The following is a 21,872-nucleotide window of genomic DNA, read 5'->3' as shown; positions in this document are numbered from 1 at the left end:
GGCTCACGCTTGTAATCCTAGCACTTTGAGAAGCCAAGGCAGGAGGATTGCTTGAGTCCAGGAGCTGAAGACCAGCCTGGGCAACATAGTGAGACCTCATCTCTACAAAAAATAAAGAAAATTAGTCAAGCATGGTGGTGCACACATGTAGTCCCAGCTACTCGGGAGGCTGAGGCAGGAGAATGGCGTGAACCCGGGAGGAGGAGCTTGCAGTGAGCCGAGATTCGGCCACTGCATTCCAGCCTGGGCGGCCGAGCGAGACTCCATCTCAAAAAAAAAAAAAAAGAAACAAACATTTTTAAAAACTCTGAAAGGTAGAGAGAAGGCAGACAGCCTATAAATCATAGGATCTGGAGAACAACATGGGTCCCTGTTTTTTGCTTAATCTCTATAAGCCTTCATTTCCTGATCTAGAAAATGTGGATACTAATAGTACCTCAGAGACTGTTGAGAGGATTTGGTGAAATAATGAAAGTTGAATACCTGGCACAGAGCTTGCCCTGTAGGAAGTACTTACTGTTAGAACTATTATTGTTATTAGCATAATATAATGTCACTGTGGTTCCAAATACTGGCTTTTAAGGCAAGAAAATCCCTGTTCCCTATGAGCTGTTTTATCATCTTTAAGTTTGGTATTTCCATGTGGAGTGATCCCATTAACATCTATAAGGCTATAGATTTTGAAGCTTCTTTCTGAAGCTTGTGTTGTCCAATCATTCTAAATGACAGTCTACTGGCTCCATCAGAATGATCTGGAGTCTTTGGTACCAATACATATTCCCAGGACCCACCCCAACCTACTGAATTGGAAAGTCTGGGGTAGCCTACCATAATCTCGTCCCTTCTTAACATTCCTTGACTGCTCCCATTTGCTTCTTCTTTTGCTTTCTTACTGACTTCTGAGATTTGAAATGCTACTTTCTTATTTGCTTCTGAGATTCTGGCATAGTAAAACCTTCTTCAAGTAAGGAATAAATAATTCTACTATTCACATACCTAAATAGGATCAAATAATGGTATTAACATACTGTTTTGTTTCTATTTGAAAGTTAAACTATTTAAATTCAATAGTTTTCAATAACATTCAAAAGCTGAATGAAGTGAGACCTCTGATTAACAATCTTGCATCTATTTGTAAAGTCTCATATCATCAGCCACTCTAAAGTATCTTAATGCCAGAATATTTGCGCTGAATATTTTCCATGTGTTTTTCCAGATCCACTTACCTCTCTTTTTCATCCTGCTTAGGGCTTCAGGTGGCTGACCTTTGTGGATTGTATTAACTGCCTTCTGGCAGTTGCACTCAACTAATTGTATGCCATGCCAAGAGACAAGAGGGTGAGTGGAAATCATCAAGGCCAGGATATTCATTTCCTTCCCTCTCTCCTAGGTCATCATGCGTTAACTGTCTCCCATTCAAAGGCCACAGCTCCTGTCTCTCAGCCCTTTCATACAACTATCTCTCTGAGTCCATCACCTTGCGTCCTCCTATGACCTCTTTAGGCCTAGAAGTGATACCATTGTTGCCAACCCTGGAGTACTGCACCATCCTTTGTTAGTTTTCCTTAACATGACCACACCTTTGTAAACGCCCCCTTTATTGAACACGCCTCACCATGTTCAAGACTAACATCTTAAATGACAGAATATCCTATCCAATTCTTTCATTTTCTTTCAACACTCCAAGGGCAACTCCCATAAGCCTTTCATTTTTCCAAGTAAACAAATGTGTCATCAACAAGTTTACCTTTGTATTAATATCAATAATATTCTGAGATGCAATCAGTAAAACAAATATTCAATATTTAGCCTAAACTGTTATTTTAAAAAACAATACACAAATTAAGCAACAGTGAACTTAGTATATTGCCAGTCAGTTCCCATTATACTGGCAAAACCATAAAAAATGACATTACTAGTTGGTGAGGAGATGGTAAAACTGGTACATATACTTGAAGTATATTCATACTTAAGGAGGTATAATCCTTGAAAACTACGTTAATTGGTATAACCTTTGAAAAGCCATTCAGCAATATATTTTGAAAATCATTCACTATACTTTTGATCCAATAATTCTACTGCTGAATAGTTCATCCAAAATAAAGTAATTTTAAAAAAATTAAATGGCTTGGGAAGAAATTGATAAATAAATAAAATTAAATGGCTTAGGAGAAAATAGGTAAATAAAATTAAAGGGCTATATTAGTGTTTAAGTTAATTTAATCATCATTTAAAATAAAACAGAAAACAACACTGGAAGCAACGCAAATGTCCACTTACTGAAAAATTGTTGAGCAAATAAAATAAGAAAGTAACAATAAGAGAACATTCTTATTATGTAATGCTAAACTGAAAAGCATACTGCAAAATTGTAGTGATGTCATATCTATGTAAAATGATATATGCATGTGGTCAAAAACTAAAATCAAACATTTAAAATAAAGAGAATTTTTTTTGAGGCAGGGTCTTGTTCTATTGCCCAAGCTGGGTTCCTATGGCACAGTCTCAGCTCACTGCAGCCTCAATCTCCTGGGCTCAAGCAATCCTCCTGCCTCAGCCTCCCAAGTGGCTGGCTAATCCTCCCACCACACCTGGATAATTTTTTTTTTTTTTTTTTTTGGTAGAGATGGAGTCTCCCTATGTTGCCCAGGTGATCTCAAACTCCTGGGCTCAAGTGGTCCTTTGGCCTCATCCTCTCAAAGTGTTGGGATTATAAGTGTAAGCCACTGTACCTGGCCACAGTTGATTTTTTTTAAGATGATAGGATTATGGTTATTTTTTCTCTTCACTTATTTTGTCTGTACAACTAATTTTTTAATGGGGGTTAAAGGACACCTCACTAAGATAATAATCGCTACCATGTATATACTATATTATACACCATCATACAGCATTGACATATATTAGAAGGCTACTGCATGAGGCAGTGTATCCTCATTTTAGACATGAGGAAACTGGGGCTCTGATAATTAAACAAACTTGCTCAAGAACATAATGGAAATAAAAAGCAAAGAGCCAAACCCAAAGCCTGCAGCACATAGCTGTCTGCTGTAAGATCTGGCTAAAAGGACTGGCCCCTAAATCAGTGCACCCTTCCGGAGGCTTTCCTCCCTTGATTGTCATAACAGGGGAGGAAAATTCTTGACTGTTCTGCTCCTCTGACCATCCCCACTGAATCTCAAGATCCTGACCCCCAGAATGCAGGCATTCCCCTGGCTCAGTTCTTGGCTTTTCCATCTTTCTACCTCATCCCTCAGAAGGTTCAGCGATCTCCAGAGCTATAACTACCATTTCTCTGTGGATCTAGACCCCTTTGTTCTCCTGTATTTAAAACCTGTATTTTCAACCGCTTGGTAGGCCTTCTTATGTGTTTGCATTTCAACCTAAACACGTCCAAGACCAAGCACCCACTTCCTTCCTGATGCTGCCTCCCCTCCTAACCTTCAACATCCTTTAGGGATACGATCATTCTCCCCAGTAGCCCAGGCAAAAACCTCTTTGAATTTCTCCCTGTTCTTTTCTATCCTCACATTCTGTCACTTGCCAAGGCATGTATTTAATAGATTCTTGCTTCACTTTGTCTATTGCATCCTTCTCATCTTTGTCATTCCCACTGCCTCAATCCAAGTTCAGGCTCATTAACTTTCAACTGGACTATCATAATCCTTGGAAATTAGTTTGGACTCATAAATACCCCCACATTAGCTTTTGCCTTGCAATCACACACACATGCACACACACACACATGCACATGCATGCACACATACATACTCCCAGGCCCAACCCGCACCTACTGAATCAGAACCTTTAAAAGTACAATGAAGTCTGGGAATATTTTTTAAATCTCCAAGTGATTCTAATATAAAACCAGGTTGAGGAGATCCTGACCTATGGTTCCTGGCCTCTAGTTCTTTCTTTCAAAAACCCTCCTTTCCAAATTTTAATCTAGATTGTACATTGTTTTCAGATAAATCTTGTGAAAACATATGCTTATATTACTCTTTTCATAGACCTCCACTGGCTCCCCCTAGAGCACCTTCTGAAGTGTATACCTGCTAACAGGTATTATCCAGGAAGGAGTCCTGCATTAAGTTTAACCAGTTTATTTAACACAGAACTCCTTGGCTTTTATTATGCAATTATATGGTGTGAATTTTCAAGAGGGAGGGATATAGCATGTGTAGTTCTCAAACTTACCTGACCCTGGAACGTTCTCCTGTGAAACATCTCATTGCCCTGAGGTTCTGAGGAAGCCTCTAGGAAAGGGGAGCCTATAAGATAAATTCCAAACTCCTAAGCCTGGCCCCAACTTACCCTATACCCAATCTGCCTTTCCAGTCTTGTCACGTGCATGAGTCCCAAACACCCTACTCTGATGAAGCTATTTGCTGTTCTACCAATACTTACTGTTCGCTCTCAGTTGAGGTGGAAAAAGCATTACGGTGAAAGTCAAATGGGAATCCACCACTCTGGATTCTTGTCCTCTCAATTCACAGGCCCATTTCTATTTACCAAACTAAAATGTATGTTTACATGATTTAGACTAGAGCCTTAACTGAAAAAAACAAGTCTAGGTTCTCCCTCTATGGTAAAGAATGGTATCAATAATGGGTGTGCCCACATATTCACCTGCACATGCACAGATGCGTGCACACTAAGTAAGCTTGATTATTTGGTGTGGCACAGTAAGAAACTGATTTTTGGTTTTGGTGTTCTTATTTGTTTACTAAAGAAACTTACAAGATTGATTGCTGGGGGAAGGAGGGGAAGAGAGAACCTATGGAATACATATGAACTGGGCACCATGGCTCATGTCTATAATCCCACCACTTTGGGAAGCCGAGGTGGGAGGATCACTTGAGCCCAGGAGTTCAAGGCCAGCCTAGGCAACATAGGGAGATGCTGTCTCTACAAAAAAAAAAAAAAAAAATTTAAATTAGTTGGGTGTGGTGGTGTGTACCTGTAATCCCAGCTACTTGGGAGGCTGAGATGGGAGGGGAGGGTTGCTTGAACCTGGGAGGTTGAGGCTGCAGTGAGCTGTGACTGCAGCACTGCACTCCAGCCTGGTTGTCAGAGCAAGACCCTGTCTCCAAAACAAGAAATAAATATGGCCAGGAGTATACAGACAGACTCCACCAAGCTTTCTTCCACTAAATCTGAGACCATCAGACAAATATCTTCTTGCTGTTGGATCATAGTTACCATTAAAGCAACTCAATGATTAAGAGAGGAATTTCAGAGTTTTTTTGTTTTCTTTTGGTTAACCAAACCAACTGGATGTTTGAAAATCGGTCTCCTTCAAACCCCAAGTCCAGTTACTTCTTGGGACAATTGAACCACTCTTGTTTAGAACCAGGGCTCCTTAGGTAAGCCCTAGTTAGGCTACACGTATCATGGTTTCTGCTGCACAAGACAGAAACCTGACTGTGGTGGCTAAAACAAGTGGTTTATTCCCTTGAATAAGAAGTCTGGATGTCAGCTCTCCAGGGTTGGTCATCCAAGGATCAGACCCCTCTTACCTTTCTGCTTGCCCTCCTTACGTCTGTTGTGTTCCAGTAAGAAAGAAAGAGGAAGAACAAAGAGGAAAAGGCAAATGCCAACCTTTTACGAGGGAAAAGAATGACTTTTCTGAGAGCCCCATAAATTAGACCAATGAGATGTAAATCTCATTGGCCAGAATGACATTACAGTACTACCCTGAACAGCCAGGAAGTCTAGAAAATAGAGCTTTTTAGGGGACAAATTGCCACACACCCCAAAATTAGTCCTGTTTGCAAGGAAGAAGGGGATAATTAATAGGAAGGAGTCAGCTGGAAGTATCACCAGAATGAATGCACCAGAGTACCTACCCTGACAGGCAGAGCACTTTTATCTTCCATGTGGACATATCCAAAAAGATCAGGCACCTAAACGAATACCTGTGCTCTGTTTACCCACCTGTATTGAAATGCATATATGTACCTAGTATAGCTTCCAGAGTTTCTTCTATATATAGCATTAAGCAAATTGCTTATACAGGGATTACTCAACATTCCTGAGATCATCTAGTTATTGAGCATTTAAAGCCAACTTTCAGCATATAAAATATAAAGCATGGTGTGTTCTGAAAATCTCAGTTCTCATAAAATCTGAATACACTCATCTAGAAAAACTGCTTTTGCCCAGAGCAAAAAGATTGGGAGACATCTGACTGACAAGTTTTGTCTATAATTTAGTGAGTTTCACTCATTCATGCATTTGTACACTGCCTGAAAAGTAGAAGGAATGCCTCCCTTAGCTCGCTGTTGCTGAATCCCACTGAAACTATAGTTTTTCAGGGGGAATTGTTGCAAAAGAGTCCACTGTGAGTTTACTACGTATTAAATGACTTGAACTTAAGAAGCTGGGCAAGCTTCAGACGTAACCTTCTCAAACAAGGCAGACAAAAGAAATGTTAACAGCAAATAAATGGGCCAGTGAAAAAGAACAACTCATTCTTTCTGCAAAGGTTCAAGAGAAATAATCATTAAAGACATAATCACTTTCCAAAGAGCTTTATTGCAATTTCATGCAAGACTTTAGTGAAGCCAGGAGAATTGAGCTGGCTTCTTTCTCCCTGTCTGTGACTCAGGTCAGGTAGCTCTTTTCAATAGCACTTGTTAATCTTGTTAAATCTTAAGTACCTCTTGGTTTTATGAGCCACGCTTACTTTCCCTTCTAGCCCTCATTGACCTTGCTGTCTTTGTGTGGCTTGAATGTCATCTCATGAAAGAAGTGCACAGTTAATTCTAGAACAACACCAGGCTGGAGAGTATGTGTGTGGCCTGCATTTCAGGGAAGAAGCAGAGGGTGAAGGTTCATATTGATGCCCATCAAATTCATTTTAGATCGATCTATGACCAGATAGCTTTTAGAGGCTGAATTTTGGTGAGCTGGTTATTGTATTTTTGTCTTGTTTTTTAGAAAGGGAAAATGAATTTGTCCTAAGGTTGGTACAGGTGAGTGGAAATGCATCACACACGGGAGTGGAAAATGAATTTAGCTGGTCCAGCCCCACTGGACAAAAACCTAGCAGTATGTATAAAACTCTTAGATGGGTGTACCCTATGTTCCAGCAATTTCACCTCTTAGTGGTCAAATGCTTTGATTTTTATAAGAATGTGTCCTGACTCTTTCTTGAGTACAGCATTCTATGAAAGAGTTCACCTTTTGATATTGAATCCAGCTCTCAGAAGAGACAAGTGTTGTGGAAGCAGCGGTGGCTCCCAAATGCAGTGTCTGAGGATTAAATATAAGCATCTCAAAGTGCAGAAATAGACTTTTTTCCTTTTATATTTTATTGACACGTAATAATTGTAGATATTTATGGAATATAGAGAGACATTTTAATCAGGGAAATGCAAATCAAAACCACAATGAGATATCATCTCACCCCAGTTGGAATGGCTATTATCAAAAAGACAAGAAAAACAAAAACAAATGCTGACGAGGGTGCAGAGAAAAGGGAACTTATACACTGTTGGTGAGAATGTAAATTAGTGCAACCACTATGGAGAACAGTCTGGAGGTTTCTCAAAAAACTAGCAATAGAACTACCATATGTTCCACCTTTTGTATGCTCCCTAGAATATGGCTTATTTTCATTGGGTTCCACCAACTGTGCCCAGCTGAGAAGTGACTACAGGAAGGCAGTTCAGAATCACCAAGGGGTCAGTGGGGAATGTGCAGGATTCCAAGACTCCTCTCCCTCCACCATTGCTATCATGTCCACAGCTAGACAATGACCCTCCACACTTATTCCTGCTTCTGCCTTCACAAGGTTTGTCAGGTTTGGGAAAACATTTTTCAATACAATGCTAGATTTCAGAAAGAAGTTATTTACCCCCTCTCCAAACACAAACTGTCTACTCCAGGAAAAGCTATGTTCCTCTGAAACCATGCTTGTTTCCCAGAGGATGGTACTAGAAATATGTTATGCTCCAGATACACTATGTCTCCTCACATTCTCTCAGTTTGACTTAGTGTAATAAATGAGCTTGGGTATCTACCCTAAGAAAGATCTGTTGCTGGCCTCATGAGTTCTCTTCTAGTTGCTGTACATTACTTTTTAAACACCTCTGTACTTGCTTTCCTTTGTGAATTATTTATGGTATTGTTATGCCCTGGGCTATAGGGCAAGTCTCTAAAATGGCTTTATGTGTTATGAAAATGGACAAATGAATAAATCATGTTAAAATATCCACAAGAGAATGGAATAGAATATGTCACAAGGGAAAGAACCTGTTAACATAAGGGTCAACAATGGTGACATAATCAGCTCAGTAACAAGAATAACCTTTATTCAGATCCCAAGTAGAATCCTTTAATCCCCCGGCTCAGAGGACGCATTTGGTCTGCTGGGAAGTTTATATGTCATGTTGCTGAATTTTATCGGCTGCCTGTTTTTGCAGAGTGCTTACTACCAAGATTTTGTTCCAGCCTTTTGGACTATGTTTTATATACAAATAAAAGTAACAAGGGATTAAAACATAATTTTTCTACTGGGCTCAGAGAGGACACTTCACCAAACTCCAGAAAAAGAATTTGAAGCCAGTTAATCCCACTGGAGCTAAAAGTCTTAAGGATAATAACTTTTATTACATGAACTCTTCTAGACAAAAATAGAAGTGTAAGTTAGGGGAAAATGTGTATTCTGCATCATCCAAAATAAAACTTGCCATCCTTGGATTTCTTCCTTGCCTAAGCCCAGTCTTTAGAACAAGAAGTCTAATTTCACAATGTAGGAAATGATTTTAAAATATCTTTGAAAGCCTGGGTGCAGTGGCTCACGCTTGTAATCCTAGCACTTTGAGAAGCCAAGGCAGGAGGATTGCTTGAGTCCAGGAGCTGAAGACCAGCCTGGGCAACATAGTGAGACCTCATCTCTACAAAAAATAAAGAAAATTAACAAATTAACTGGGCGTGGTGGCCCGTGCATGTAGTCCCAGCTATTCAGGAGGTTGAGATTGGGAGGATTGCTTGAACCCAGGAGGTTGAGGCTGCACTGAGCCAAAATCAAACTACTACGCTGCAACCTGGGAACACAGCAAGACCCTATCTCAAAAATTAATAAATAAATAAATGAATGAATAAATAAAATATCTTTAAAAGATTATGTGTAGCTAGGCCAGGCACAGTGGCTCACGCTTGTAATTCCAGTACTTTGGGAGGCTAAGGTGGGTGGATCACCTGAAGTCAGGAGTTCGAGACCAGCCTGGCCAACATGGCGAAATCTGTCTCTACTAAAAATACAAAAAATTAGCCAGGCGTGGTGGCGCGTGCCTATAATCCCAGCTACTTGGGAGGCTGAGGCAGGAAAATCACTTGAACCTGGGAGGTGGAGGTTGCAGCAAGCCTAGATCGTGCCACAGAACTCCAGCCTGGGCAACAGAGCAAGACTCTCTCTCAAAGAAAAAAGAAAGAAGAGATTATGTGTAGCTATAATTCCACAAAGTCGACGGGGAAACGTTCTACTGCCTCTGGATTTCCTCTGTCCTCCCACTTCAGTCTGAGTCCACACTTTGCCACTCTGAGGAACAGCTATATACCCTCACGGAGCCCTCTCCCACCCTTTTGGTCATGCACAGTGTTGTATTATCTTACAGACCCTTCTGAAGAGTGCCCAGAGCCCACACTGCTCACGCCTACAGAACTCCTTCCTCTCCCTTCTTCACTCTCTTTCTCATGGTGCTTCCTACTTTTCCCTCAGGTCCTTTTCTCTACTAGCACTTCACTTGCCTGGCAGAGCTCAGAGGTGGCCACCCCCACCCTACATTTTACAACCTTTCTTCCACCTACTCACTCCCTTGTCCTAAACACTAAAGAGGACATTTCCTCTTCCCAAGCCATCATAAGAACCCCAGCACATGCTGTCTGGTCCTGGAATTCAAGCCCAGTCATTGCATCTTAGCCTCTAGTTCCAATTCCTAGATTTTTGCAGGCAGGATTTAATATTTAAGTGCGTAGACAACCCCAAATTATCACCTTTTGATGTCGTTTTTAATAAATGCACCAGATCAGGCAAACACACACACACACACCACCTTACAAAGAACTAAAAAACTGAAGCACTGATGTGAGTGCACTTTACAATGTCAAAGTGTAGTGCCAAGATTGCTGTCATTATTATTAGGCTACTCTTAACCTTCTCTATAAAGTAATAAGACAGCATAGCTGAGTAGTTAAGAGCTCTGATTCTAGAGCCACACTGCCTGGGTTAAATCCCAGCTCTGCTATCTGATCTAGTTTAGGAAGTTACCTAATTTCTCTGTACCTCAGTTTTCTCATCTGTAAAATGGGAGTAATAAAAGGACCTACCTCATAGGGTTGTTACAAGGGTCAAATGAATTAACATTTGAGCAGATACAGAGATGCAATCCCCACATTCCACTTCAAGGAAGGACTTGCTGCTCAACTGCAGGGGTATGGTCAGCAAACACCCTCCTCCAGCTCTCAGCAACTCCAGTCTGTCTCAGCTGCAGAACTGCCTGGCCTCAGGCCGTGCTCTTCCTTGCAGGGTCCTGGAGCGGGATGCATTTGGTGACTGAGTGAGGTGGGGGCCTGATGCAGGACACTCTGCCAGATTGGCTGAGGTTTTGTTGAGCCTACGTTGCAGTTCTACTTCTTCCTGCTTTCTCTCCCTTCGCTTCAAAGGTGTTACTCTCTAACAAGCATCTTACACCGTGAACTCTGTTTCAACTACTGCTTCCAGAGAACCCAATCTGTGATGGTATTTGTCAAGTACTTAGAAGAGTACCTGGCACATAGTGAACACTACACAGTGCTTGTTAAGTAAAATTACGTAAGTAATCTGGAAAAGGTAGCACTTTCATTGCTCATCCCTCTTACAGAAGATGTCAGAGTTAATGTTCAGCTTTAGGGATATTAGGTTACTCTAAAGAGCCCGAGAGTTGACCTAATCAAGATGAGGAAACAATAATACCACTAATATAGATATTATATTGCTATGCTTGTGTTTTAGAATTTTTTTCACTATTATCTTTTCTGCGCTTGACCTTACAAATTCCACTTTTTTATTGCTTACAAGGGTATTTTCTGACATTTTAAATTTACGTTCAACAATTTTGGCTAATATTTAACATGAACTTATGTAAAATCCAAATGCTGTCTAGAATTGAGCTTTCTCCTTAGGTGGCAAGGACACCTAAGGAGAATTGTTCTGAGACCGTGGACAGGAGGTCAGTAAGTAAACTCCAACTTGGGACCCTGGAGTCCTCAACAGCTATGAGATTATATATCATCTGCAGATCTGTGGCCTTGCATTATTCATCAACTCATCTATGCGCTCATTCAGTCAAACAACAAATCTTCATGCCCAATTCTCACAGTCATGAAAAAGGAAGACAAGATTCTGTGCTCAGGGCTCTTACTTTCTGGGGTGGAAAGGCCACACCAGGTAATAAACAAGACAACTAGAGATGGAGATAAATACTGGCAGATGAGGATGCAGTAAAAAGCCCTGGTTAGGGCTGCATTAGGGAAGGCTTCTCCCAGGAGCTGACACCTGAGCTAAGGATTTAAGGATGAAGAACCTGACAAGTGTCTGGGGAAGAACATTCCAGGCAGGGGGAACAGCAAATGCAAAGGCCCTGAAGCATGAGCACGCTTGGCTGCTGGAAGAATGCCAGGGAGGCCAGTTTTCACTGAAGAGTGGGGAGCAGCAGAGAGTGTGGCCCCCAGGTAAAGTTGGAGAGGCAGGTCCAGCTCCTATAGGGCCTTGAAGGTCATGGAAAAGGAATTAGGATTTCGTTCTAAATACCAAGAGAATCCAACAAGTAATTTTAAGGAGGGTTGACATTACACAATTTATGTTTTTAAAAGACCACGCTGCCTGGGCACAGTGGTTCACGCCTATAATCCCAGCACTTTGGGAGGCTGCGGCAGATGGGTCACTTAAGGTCAGGAGTTCGAGACCAGCCTAGTCAACATGGTGAAACTCCATCTTTACTAAAAAAATATAAAAATTAACCAGGCATGGTGGCACACTCCTGTAGTCCCAGCTACTTGGGAGGCTGAGGCAGGAGAATCGCTTGAACCGGGGAGGTGGAGGTTGCAGCGAGCCAAGATTGTGCACTGCATTCCAGCCTGGGTGACAGAGCAAGATTCTGTCTCAAAAGAAAAAGAAAAAGAAAAAAAGACCACATTGACTAAACACAAGCTCAATATTGAAGAAGGGAACTGAATTACAATTTACTTACTATAAGGTATGGATACTCTCTGATTCCTGGGTGATGCTCTATTTTAGCATTGTGTAATAATTACTAAGGGCTTTAGGGTGAGCCTGTGGCTGTTTTATGAGCTTCTATTAGAACACTGAGAATAAACAACATTGTGTACTAAAATAATTACTGGACCTAAAAAAATACACATCCTGCTCATAGTCAGCAATTCTGCCCATCCTCTTTTCTCTTAAGCTTATTCCTTCTTGTTTCTATTTACAATATATCACCTGGCATTGGACAATCTATATAAATCATCTAGTGCCAACTCTTAGTTTCAACTTCTTCAGAATAATTGTTAGCTATATCATCTTGACTTGAAATGAGATGACACTCATTTTTCTGCCCATCCTAGCTATAGCACCAGTCAGTCCACAATAACTAAAAGAGACAAGGAGACACAGTGGCCTCCTGAAAGACAGGAACTTACCTACTCCTGCTTCCAAAGAAGGATCATATAGAAATGATATGTGTTTATTGGATCTTAATTTTCTCTTTCAGGCTGGGTGAGGATCTACTCAGTAAATCTAGCCTACAAAAGATAGGCTATAGAGGAAGAACCTGCTCAGGAGGACAGAGGAAGCCCAGATCTACTGGAAGGAATGGGGAGGTGTCTGAAGGGCCAGTAATGACAAGGGCCAACCTGTCCAGGTGAGAAGAGCGGGTTACTATGGAAACAAGTCATTCTGTATTATTAAATGATCGGTGCATTAGGTGGGCAGAACTGGCTGGGATCAGAGCTGCATGTGGAAGATTCCAACTCACTGTCAAGGAGAACACCTGTTAGCAGAGAAAGTGAGAAAGCACCACAGGGTAGAAGTTTAATATTTGTATCTCTGCCTGAGTCATCTCAAAAAAAAGAAAAAAGATATGAGGTTCTTCTCTTCCTCACGATGGAGTTTTCCCTGGCATTACACTGGGATCAAAACCAAGCCCAGACAGCTGCTTTGTGTCCTCTCCCCAAGTTACTTTTGTTAATTCCTGGTAATTAAAATGAGGATTGCCTTTTAGGAAAAGCTGAAACCTCAGCAAAAAAAAAAAAAAAAAAAAAATCCTGTTACAAAGTGGGCAAAGGACATGAATAGGCATTTCTCAAAAGAAGACATATGAATGGCCAACAGGGATATGAAAAAGTGTTCAACATCACTCATCATCAGGAAAATGCAAATCAAAACCACAAGAAGGTATCATCTTACCCCAGTTAGAATAGCTATTATTAAAAAGAAAAATGACAAATGCTGGCAAGGTTTTGGAGAAAAGGGAACTCTTATACACTGTTGGTGGGAATGCTAGTACAGACATTATGGAAAACAGTATGGAGAGTTCTCAAAAAAAAAAAAAAGAAAAAGAAAAAACAAACAAAAAAAATCCTGTAAATAGAACTACCATAAAATCCAGTGATCCCACTTCTAGGTATTTATCCAAAGGAAAGGAAATCAGTATATCAAAGAGATACCTGCACTCCTATGTTTATTGCTGCACTATTCACAAAAGCAAAGATTTGAGGCAACCTAAATGTCCATCAATGGATGGATAGATAAAGAATGAAATACTACTTGACCATAAAAAACAATCAAATCATATCATTTCCAGCAACATAAATGGAACTGGAGATCATTATGTTAAGTGAAATAAGCCAGGCACAAAAAGACAAATATCACACATTCTCACTTATATGTGGGAGCTAAAAGAGTTGATCTCATGGAGGTAGGAAGTAGAAGGATTATTACCAGAGGCTGGGAAGAGTGTGAGGGAGGCAGGGGATGAAGAGAGATTGGTTAACAGGTACAAACATACAGTTAGATAGAAGGAATAGTTCTAATGTTCAATAGTAGAGTGGGGTGACTATAGCTAACAACAATGTGTTTTATATTTCAAAATAGCTAAAAAAAGAGAAATTGAAATATTCCCAACACACAGAAATGATAAATACTCGAGGTGATGGATACCCTAAAGACTTTGACTTGATCATTACACATTCTATGTATTTAACAAAATATCACATGCACCCCCATAAAAATGTGCAAATAATATGTAACGATTAAAATTTTAAAAGCTGAAATTTCCCTTCTTTCCACTTTACCCACCTTCACACACACACACACACACACACACACACACACACACACCAGGCAATCTTAAAAAGTCATGCCCAGCCCAAAGCCTCCTGAATTTATACAGTTTGAACTAATTCTCAGGTTTCAGAGAAGCACTGAACCAACAAAGGCCAATAATGTAAATGAATGAAATGTGATGAGTTGAATCAATGTAGACTGTCAATTTGAATTTCTTCTTCAGTTTAAAACATTTTCTTCAACTCTTAATCTTTCTCTATGGGATAATCATTTGAACAATTCAAGCCTGAAATCAACATGTACCAGATAGATTGGATTTAGATAGAAATCATATTACCTGGCCGGGCGCAGTGGCTCAAGCCTGTAATCCCAGCACTTTGGGAGGCCGAGACGGGCGGATCACGAGGTCAGGAGATCGAGACCATCCTGGCTAACCCAGTGAAACCCCGTCTCTACTAAAAAAATACAAAAAACTAGCCAGCGAGGTGGTGGGCACCTGTAGTCCCAGCTTCTCAGGAGGCTGAGGCAGGAGAACGGCATAAACCTGGGAGGCAGAGCTTGCAGTGAGCAAGATCTGGCCACTGCACTCCAGCCCGGGTGACAGAGCAAGACTCCGTCTCAAAAGAAAAAAAAAAAAAAAGAAATCATATTACCTAAATGGAGGTGGGATGCAATGAGCCCCTGAATTCAAAGCATTTCATTTTGATTTTCTGGGCTTTGTTGCCATGTTGGCGGGGGAGCTCTTAGATCTACTCTGAATACTGTCACATGGAAGAGGCAGTGTGCAGGGGAGGAATCTATGATATGAGGCTAGCAGAGATATCCTTAGGAAACATGTATCTAAGAGCAGGGCAAGTATTTTAAGTGCAAGTAATGCATGTGGTCGTTTTTGCTTTTTTAAAGAAACTAAAAATTATCATAATGGCAACTAAAACAGAGCCTAGCTCAATAAATTGTTCTTGAATAAATAAATGAAGTGTGCTTTCTCTCAATCACCTTGGGCAATCAAATTTGGATGCCAAGTTTAAATTCCCAGGTCTCTTCTGGATGGTGGTTTGTTCAGAAGCTGTGCTGTGTTAACCCATACTCTGTGTAGTTCACCTTTGAAAAAATCCAGAAATCTGTGTCATCCAAATGTGCTTCCTCCAAAAATCAAATGACCACCCGGCAACATGCCTCCTGGGTTTTCCTCCCCATTAGTCAGTATTTCCAAATGACTGCTAAATCCAAATCTTGGTCTTCTTCCACCCAGCCAAGTCAGGCAAGTTTCCATGAAACTACAAAACTAAGAAGCCCTTTATGCCACTTGACAACAAGAAAATAAAATCACAGAGGCGGTGAAGAGGGGAACTATAAACGAGCAAATGAAAACAGAAACGACAAGCATAATGAGAGGAGCATAATTAGGCCTGGGGCACTGCCACGCAGGCCTGTCACATTCCTGATGGGTAAAAGATTGGCTGACCACAGACCCGCCTGTTGGAATTGCCAAAGGTGAGGCTGGAGAGAAGGCTCAGAAGCACATGGTTGCCTCTTTATACACAAAAAGCTCCACTGGAAAGAATCTTAAAATATCTCATTCACACTGTCAGTTCCAAATGCTGGAAGCAGGGGTTCTATTTCCCTGGACAGCACGCACTCCGCTTCCCCGTCGGCCAGGGTTTCTGTTCTAGGAAGGACTTCTCAGACATGCTAAAGGGTCCACGGTGACATTCCCCGGGGCTTGAAGCACAGCATACCTTTGAAGCCTTGAGCTCCTCCTGGGAATGGGTTCATTATTCTCTTCTTAAGCTGGAGGTTTTCTGAAATCAATCCTTTCTGCACTAAGTAATTAAAACACAAGCAGAAGGCTCATTCTAGTCTCCTCATAAATAAACCAAAAATAAATGAAATGTTGAAACTGGCATTGACTGCCAAGTTTTGTGGCTGTCCCCTAATTACTTTGGTACAACACACATTTGTGTGTGTCTAAAATGATTATTTGATAACCATGACCATAGTTCCTAAAATAATTAAGAACTGTAATCACATTGTGAATTATAGAAATACAACCTGATAAACATTTGCCCTCCTACCTAAGTAGGTAAACAAAAGGATGCTGAGTTTGTGTATTTTGCTGCCTACATGAATATTGATCATGAGCAGACTGGCCTGAAAAAGCAATTATGCAGCACTGAAAGCTTGAATGGACCTGTAACACTGTGCAGTGTCTTATTCCTCAAAGTGGGCTACCACCATCCTTTGAGACCTGGGGTGAGGAGGGAATCAAAGTTGCAGGGTAAACAAGATAAACATTTGGGATGCTGTACTATAGGTATAGGCGTGGGGAGCACATTAAGTCCACATCAAAATAAACATGGCAATATTATGGAACAGAATCCACAATGCACACAAATCTCTCAATATTACAAAGACATTTTGATCTGGCAGCTACACCCACAGGGTCCCTCATAGGTCATCCTTCAGTTTAGAGGTTCTTTGTGGAATCATTTGCAAAGTGCTCCTAGGTAATCAGGAAGCAATGACTTGCCAAATAAAAAGGAAAGTGTTTGTGATGTGCACGTTTCAAATCTAGATTTGATTGGAAAAAATTTCATATCATATATATAAATAAGGATAACAGGAATCTTAAGGCATCTTCTAGATCATTGGTTCTTACAGGATGAAAACTGGCTTCCCTCTACCCTTGTAGTTTCCTTGGCTGGACTACAAATTAATTTGACATGAGACAGGTTAACAGGAGAAAAACATTTCAATTACATATATACACATGGGAGTCCCACAAATTATGAGACTCCAAAGGGTCAGATGGTTGCAGCTTACATAGTATCCCGAGCTACGGAAAGGAACAGGGCTTGGGCCTTCAAGAGGGTGGTGGAAACGTAAGTTGTGGGAGGGTGAAAGTACAAATGTATGGTGAATAAAGGTCGTCTTGTTATTCAGATAAAGTCACCCAGTTAATAAAAGTTGTCTGGAGCAGCCCTCTTCATGATGCAAATACTGTATTAGATTTCCTTTATAGATATACATTTCTTTTACAAAAGGACAGCTTTTCCAGCTGCAGTTTCCTAGAATAATCAGCTCAAAATATGCCAAAGAAGTATATTCTGGGGTGGCATATTCTAGTCTCCTACAGTTACATTTTGGGGTAGTGTGTCCTGAGCCTCAACTGGGGACAATTTATGCCCTCCCTTCCAAGAGGGGCTTTTGTCAGTATCTGAAGACATTTTTGGTTGTCACACTAGGGAGGAGGGGGAGGTGTTATTTGCATCTAGTGCTCAACATCTTCTAACACACCAGACAGCCCCCCACGAAAAAGGGTTTCCTAGCCTAAAATGTCATTAGTGTGAGGAGAAACCCTGCTTTAGACAATGTGTATATACACACCGATAGAAAATGAGGGGTCTGTAAGTTCAAGTCAGGCCTTGGAATCATGGCCCATAGGAGGACTCAGATGGCAGGCATGGTGGAAAGGAAGGAAGCACATGCTTCTCCAGACCAAGGCACAGATGAAAGGCAGCCTCTGGAAGCAGGGGTTCAGTTCAGCTGGTTGCCACACCAGAGAGAAGAGTGGGGTTAGAATTTAGGCCACAAACAGAGCCGCAATGTGGTCTTTGAAGACTTGCTTTTGTAGTTCTGCAGCAGTTGCTGCTAGGCATATGCTCAGGGATATGCCACCTCCTTCAGAAAGTGGCCTTAATCCTCCAAATGGGAGTGAATTTCCCTGCATCAGTGCTCAGGCTGTGGGTCTGAGGCCTTTATTATCTTACCCACTAATACATCCTGCCATTGTGTCCCAGAGTAGACTGTGAGTTTCCTGAGGACAAGACTCATGCATTTTCAACTATCTCCACAGGACCACAGCATGTAGCAATACTGATAAAATAGTTGCTGAATTGTCATCAATATTTATTCTCCTCCCAATATTAGAAATTGTATGTGCATACATTTGAACAAAACATATAAAATGTTAAGGTAAAAAGGAAGTAATCTATTTTCCTCTGGAAAAATCATTTAGCAAAGCCCATCTTCAAAGACCTGTTTGTACTTTTTTTCAAAGCTAATAATGTTTGACTGCCTTCCCCACTTCTTTAACGTTTTTAGTAGTTTCCAGTAGTAACACAGTTCATCTTGAAATTTCACTACTGCATTTCATAAATGGGTCCCAATTTGGTTAATGTTTTTACACACAAATACCTGTAATCAAAGCATGGAGCAAATTTTGCCTATTCTTCGCTATACAACTCAAAAAAGAATTTTTTAAGCTCTATAATTCATTAATTTGCTAATGGCTTTTCCCCATAAGGGATAGTTTGACCCTGCTCAACTTTTAGTTACAACAAAAAAACTCATTCAGGCTTTCTCTCTGCTCTTCATATTCAAAACAAACCATTCCATAGATTGAGAAGGAATCAAGCATTTTTGGAATAAAAGGCAATTTTCCATGATAAAATATTCTGAGCACATTTAGTACCTTCCTATTCTTTACATTTCTAAAATGTAAGAAACTCATCTCCAGCAATCCAAATATCTTAAACTCCACTTACAAAACAAATCAAAGGGTTATTCTTCACCCTACAAAAGCACTTATCAAGATTCAACCCAAGAGTATTTTCATTCAGCAGCACCTACTCTCAAACCCATTTCAATTTAGATAGTATTTACACAGCTTTTCAGGAACCAGAACTTTCTAAGAGCTAAGAGGGAATAATGAATGAGCTCAGCCCCTTAATTCTGCAAGTGAGGAAACTGAGGCTCAGAAGACCATACGAACTCTCCAAGTTGCATGATAACAGCTAGGACTTATCAAGGGCCCAGGGCTTCTCACAGCTTCACCACTTCCACCATGTCAAGGCCACCATCGCATCTTGTTTGGAATGCTATAGGAATCTCCTAAGTCCCATTTTTACCCTCCCTCCTACTATCCACCCTCTCTCCAAAGGCCACTTCATACAGCAGCATGTGGATGCATCTACAGTAGAAGGCAAACTATGTCCCTCCTTTGCTCAGAAACTTTTAATGTCTTCCTATTTCCCCATGTAAAAGCCAATCCTCAACCACAGTGTAGAAGGGCTATCCATTTCTAGCTACACATCTCCTCAGTCACTGCCCCCAGCCCCAGTACTTGGGGACTTTTCCCTTGCAGTTTCCTCTGCCAGCAAACTCTTCCTCCAGATGTCCACATGACTCACCCCTCTTCTTCAGGGGTCTTCTCAAATGTCACTTTACTAGAGGTGGCTTCCCTGACTATCCTGTATAAATAGCATCACCCTACCTCCTGTCTCTCTCTCTACTGGCTTTTAAATTATTTTTATTATTATTGAGACAGGTTCTCACTCTGTCACCCAGGCTGCAGTACAGTGGTGAGATCATGGCTCACTGCAGCCTTGACCTTCTGGCTTCAAGTGATCCTCCCACCTCAGCCTCCCAAGTAGCTGGGACTACAGGCGCACACCACCACACCCAGCTATTTTTCTTTTATTTTTTGTAAAGACAGAGTCTCTCTGTGTTGCCCAGGCTGGTCTCAAACTCTTGGCCTCAAGTGATCCTCTTGCCTCAGCCTCCCATATTGCTGGGATTATAGGCATGAGCCACCACACCTGGCCTTATTATTTTTTCCCAAAGCTTTTATCACCCAACATATTTTGTTTACTGACTTCCTTTGCCCACTAGAATGTAAGCTCAGCAAAAAAAGTCACCTGCTGGATCCCCAGTGCCTGGTATATGGCAGGCACTGAGTATTTTTGTATAATAAGTGCTCACTATGTGCCCAATACTGTTTTAAGGAAAGCATTTACTTAATCCTCCCAATAACCTGAGATAGGCATTATTATCGTCATCATCATCTCTGAGTAACAGATGAAGAAACTAAGGCACAGAGAAGTTTAGTAATTTTTCCAAGATCACATAACTAGAGAATAGTAGAGCCAGAATTTGAACCCAGGACACGGACTCTTTAACTCCATCACATATTGTATCACCCTTATTGTGTCACTCAGTTAATGACAAAGAACTACTGCACTTTAATGCTTCTTCTCTATACCAGACTCTCAGAAACTGATACATACTAAAGTCGGCTTTCAAATGTCAATAATTTCCTATAAGTGCCTAATATTTTAAAATATAATGAAGTGTGATTTTGAGCTAAGACTGGTAAACAAAGTGTGCTGCAGCCACAAGCGTGCTGCGCTTCAGCCTCTAGTTCGAGAACCACTTCCAGAGGATACGACTGAGGCTTACAGGCGTGTGTAGGTAATTCTCCCTGCTCAACTGAGATTACCATGATTAGCTCTGGTCCATAAAGGGAAAACTAAGACACAAAAGCCGCAGTGATGTTCTAGGCCACACAGCCAATTGCAGTGACTAGAAAGAAGCCCGGCAGCGAAGATTGTAGTGAGCTGAGATCGCGCCACTGCACTCCAGTCTGGGCGACAGAGGGAGACTCCGTCTCAATTAAAAAAAAAAAAAAAAAAGGAGCCTCTGAGGGGCCCTCTGAGACTGCAGTAGGTCACACATGCTCCCTGCTTATTAGTGTAGAACGCCCCGGTGATTCATGCAACGGAATGTTTCAGCCAAGGATGTCACCTAATAGAGGATATGTTGATACAGCTTTATCTGAGAAGTTACATAATCATCCTAGTGTGGAAATGCCATAAAGGAATTTCTGGCTTGAATAGAAGAGGTGTGTATCCTCTGGGAAGTACTCCATGAAGGGTATGAGGAGATTTTCAGTGAGAAGCTTACTACCCCAGACTGGGCAAGTGACTTGTTAAAAATAGGGCTCAGTGGAGGCTCTCTGAGGACAGTGACTGTGCCCAGTTTGATTTGGTAAGGCTTAGACTCCTGCCCGAGAGAGTCCAGGGAACCCCAGACCTGCCTGTCCTTCCACAGGGAAGAGAGACCTTTCTGTTTCTAGCCTTCTGGGATAGAAAGGTCCCTACCTTGAGTCCTCTCTGCGTCGTTCTTTCAGGTCACACATTTATTTCTGCAAGCCTTCAGATCTTTCATTCTCTTTCTGCCCTAGAGAGCAGAATGAATCCTTCCCCCGATTTTGTTGGAATTCTCTGAAAGAAATCCTGCCGAGTCTCCCACTCTGGAACACCACCCCCAGCACCCAGTCTTCCCTCGACCTCGCCTCCCACCGCCCCACCAGCCCCCAGGACGTGGCAGGAGGAGGAAGGAGGCTGGAAGGAGTGGCGCCGGTGGCACGAGCACCTGTCACCTGACCGGCTCGGGCCCTCACTTCTCCAGCCCCGGCCCTGCCCACCCTCTGGCCGGTGTGCGCCGACAGGGTCCCCGCCCTCCCGGACCGGGACAGGCCCGTCCCTCCCGCCCCGGCCTCCGCCACCGTCCAATGGCCGAGGGGCAGGGCCCGCTGAGCAAGCCGCGGCAGCCCCGCCGGGTCCCCGCCCTGTTCCCGGTTCCCGAGCCGGGCCCCGGTGGCCTTTAAATGCTGCCCAGGGCCGACGCGGCACGGCCCTTGCCACCTTTCTTGGTCGGGCAGCAGCAGCGGCAGCAAGCAGCAGCGTCGGTCCAGGTC

The 21,872-nt window shown here is 41.9% G+C and overlaps 1 protein-coding gene across 1 annotated transcript in view; it reads left to right on the top strand.

The window, feature by feature from the left end:
* The first annotated feature begins 17,937 nt into the window (after positions 1–17,937).
* LGALSL (lectin, galactoside-binding-like) overlaps positions 17,938–21,872 on the top strand; it is an 8,727-nt gene continuing 4,792 nt past the window's right edge. Inside the window, exons 1-2 of the mRNA XM_011945517.1 lie at positions 17,938–18,075; positions 21,404–21,859. Of these exons, the coding sequence (XP_011800907.1) occupies positions 17,938–18,075; positions 21,404–21,859 (594 nt within the window). The remainder of the gene's footprint in view (positions 18,076–21,403; positions 21,860–21,872) is intronic.

This window comes from Colobus angolensis, unplaced genomic scaffold (assembly GCF_000951035.1).
Source record: "Colobus angolensis palliatus isolate OR3802 unplaced genomic scaffold, Cang.pa_1.0 Scaffold24, whole genome shotgun sequence".
NCBI lineage: Eukaryota > Metazoa > Chordata > Mammalia > Primates > Cercopithecidae > Colobus > Colobus angolensis.
Note: the sequence above shows the minus strand (reverse complement) of the source record. Positions and strands in the feature narration are given on the sequence as shown.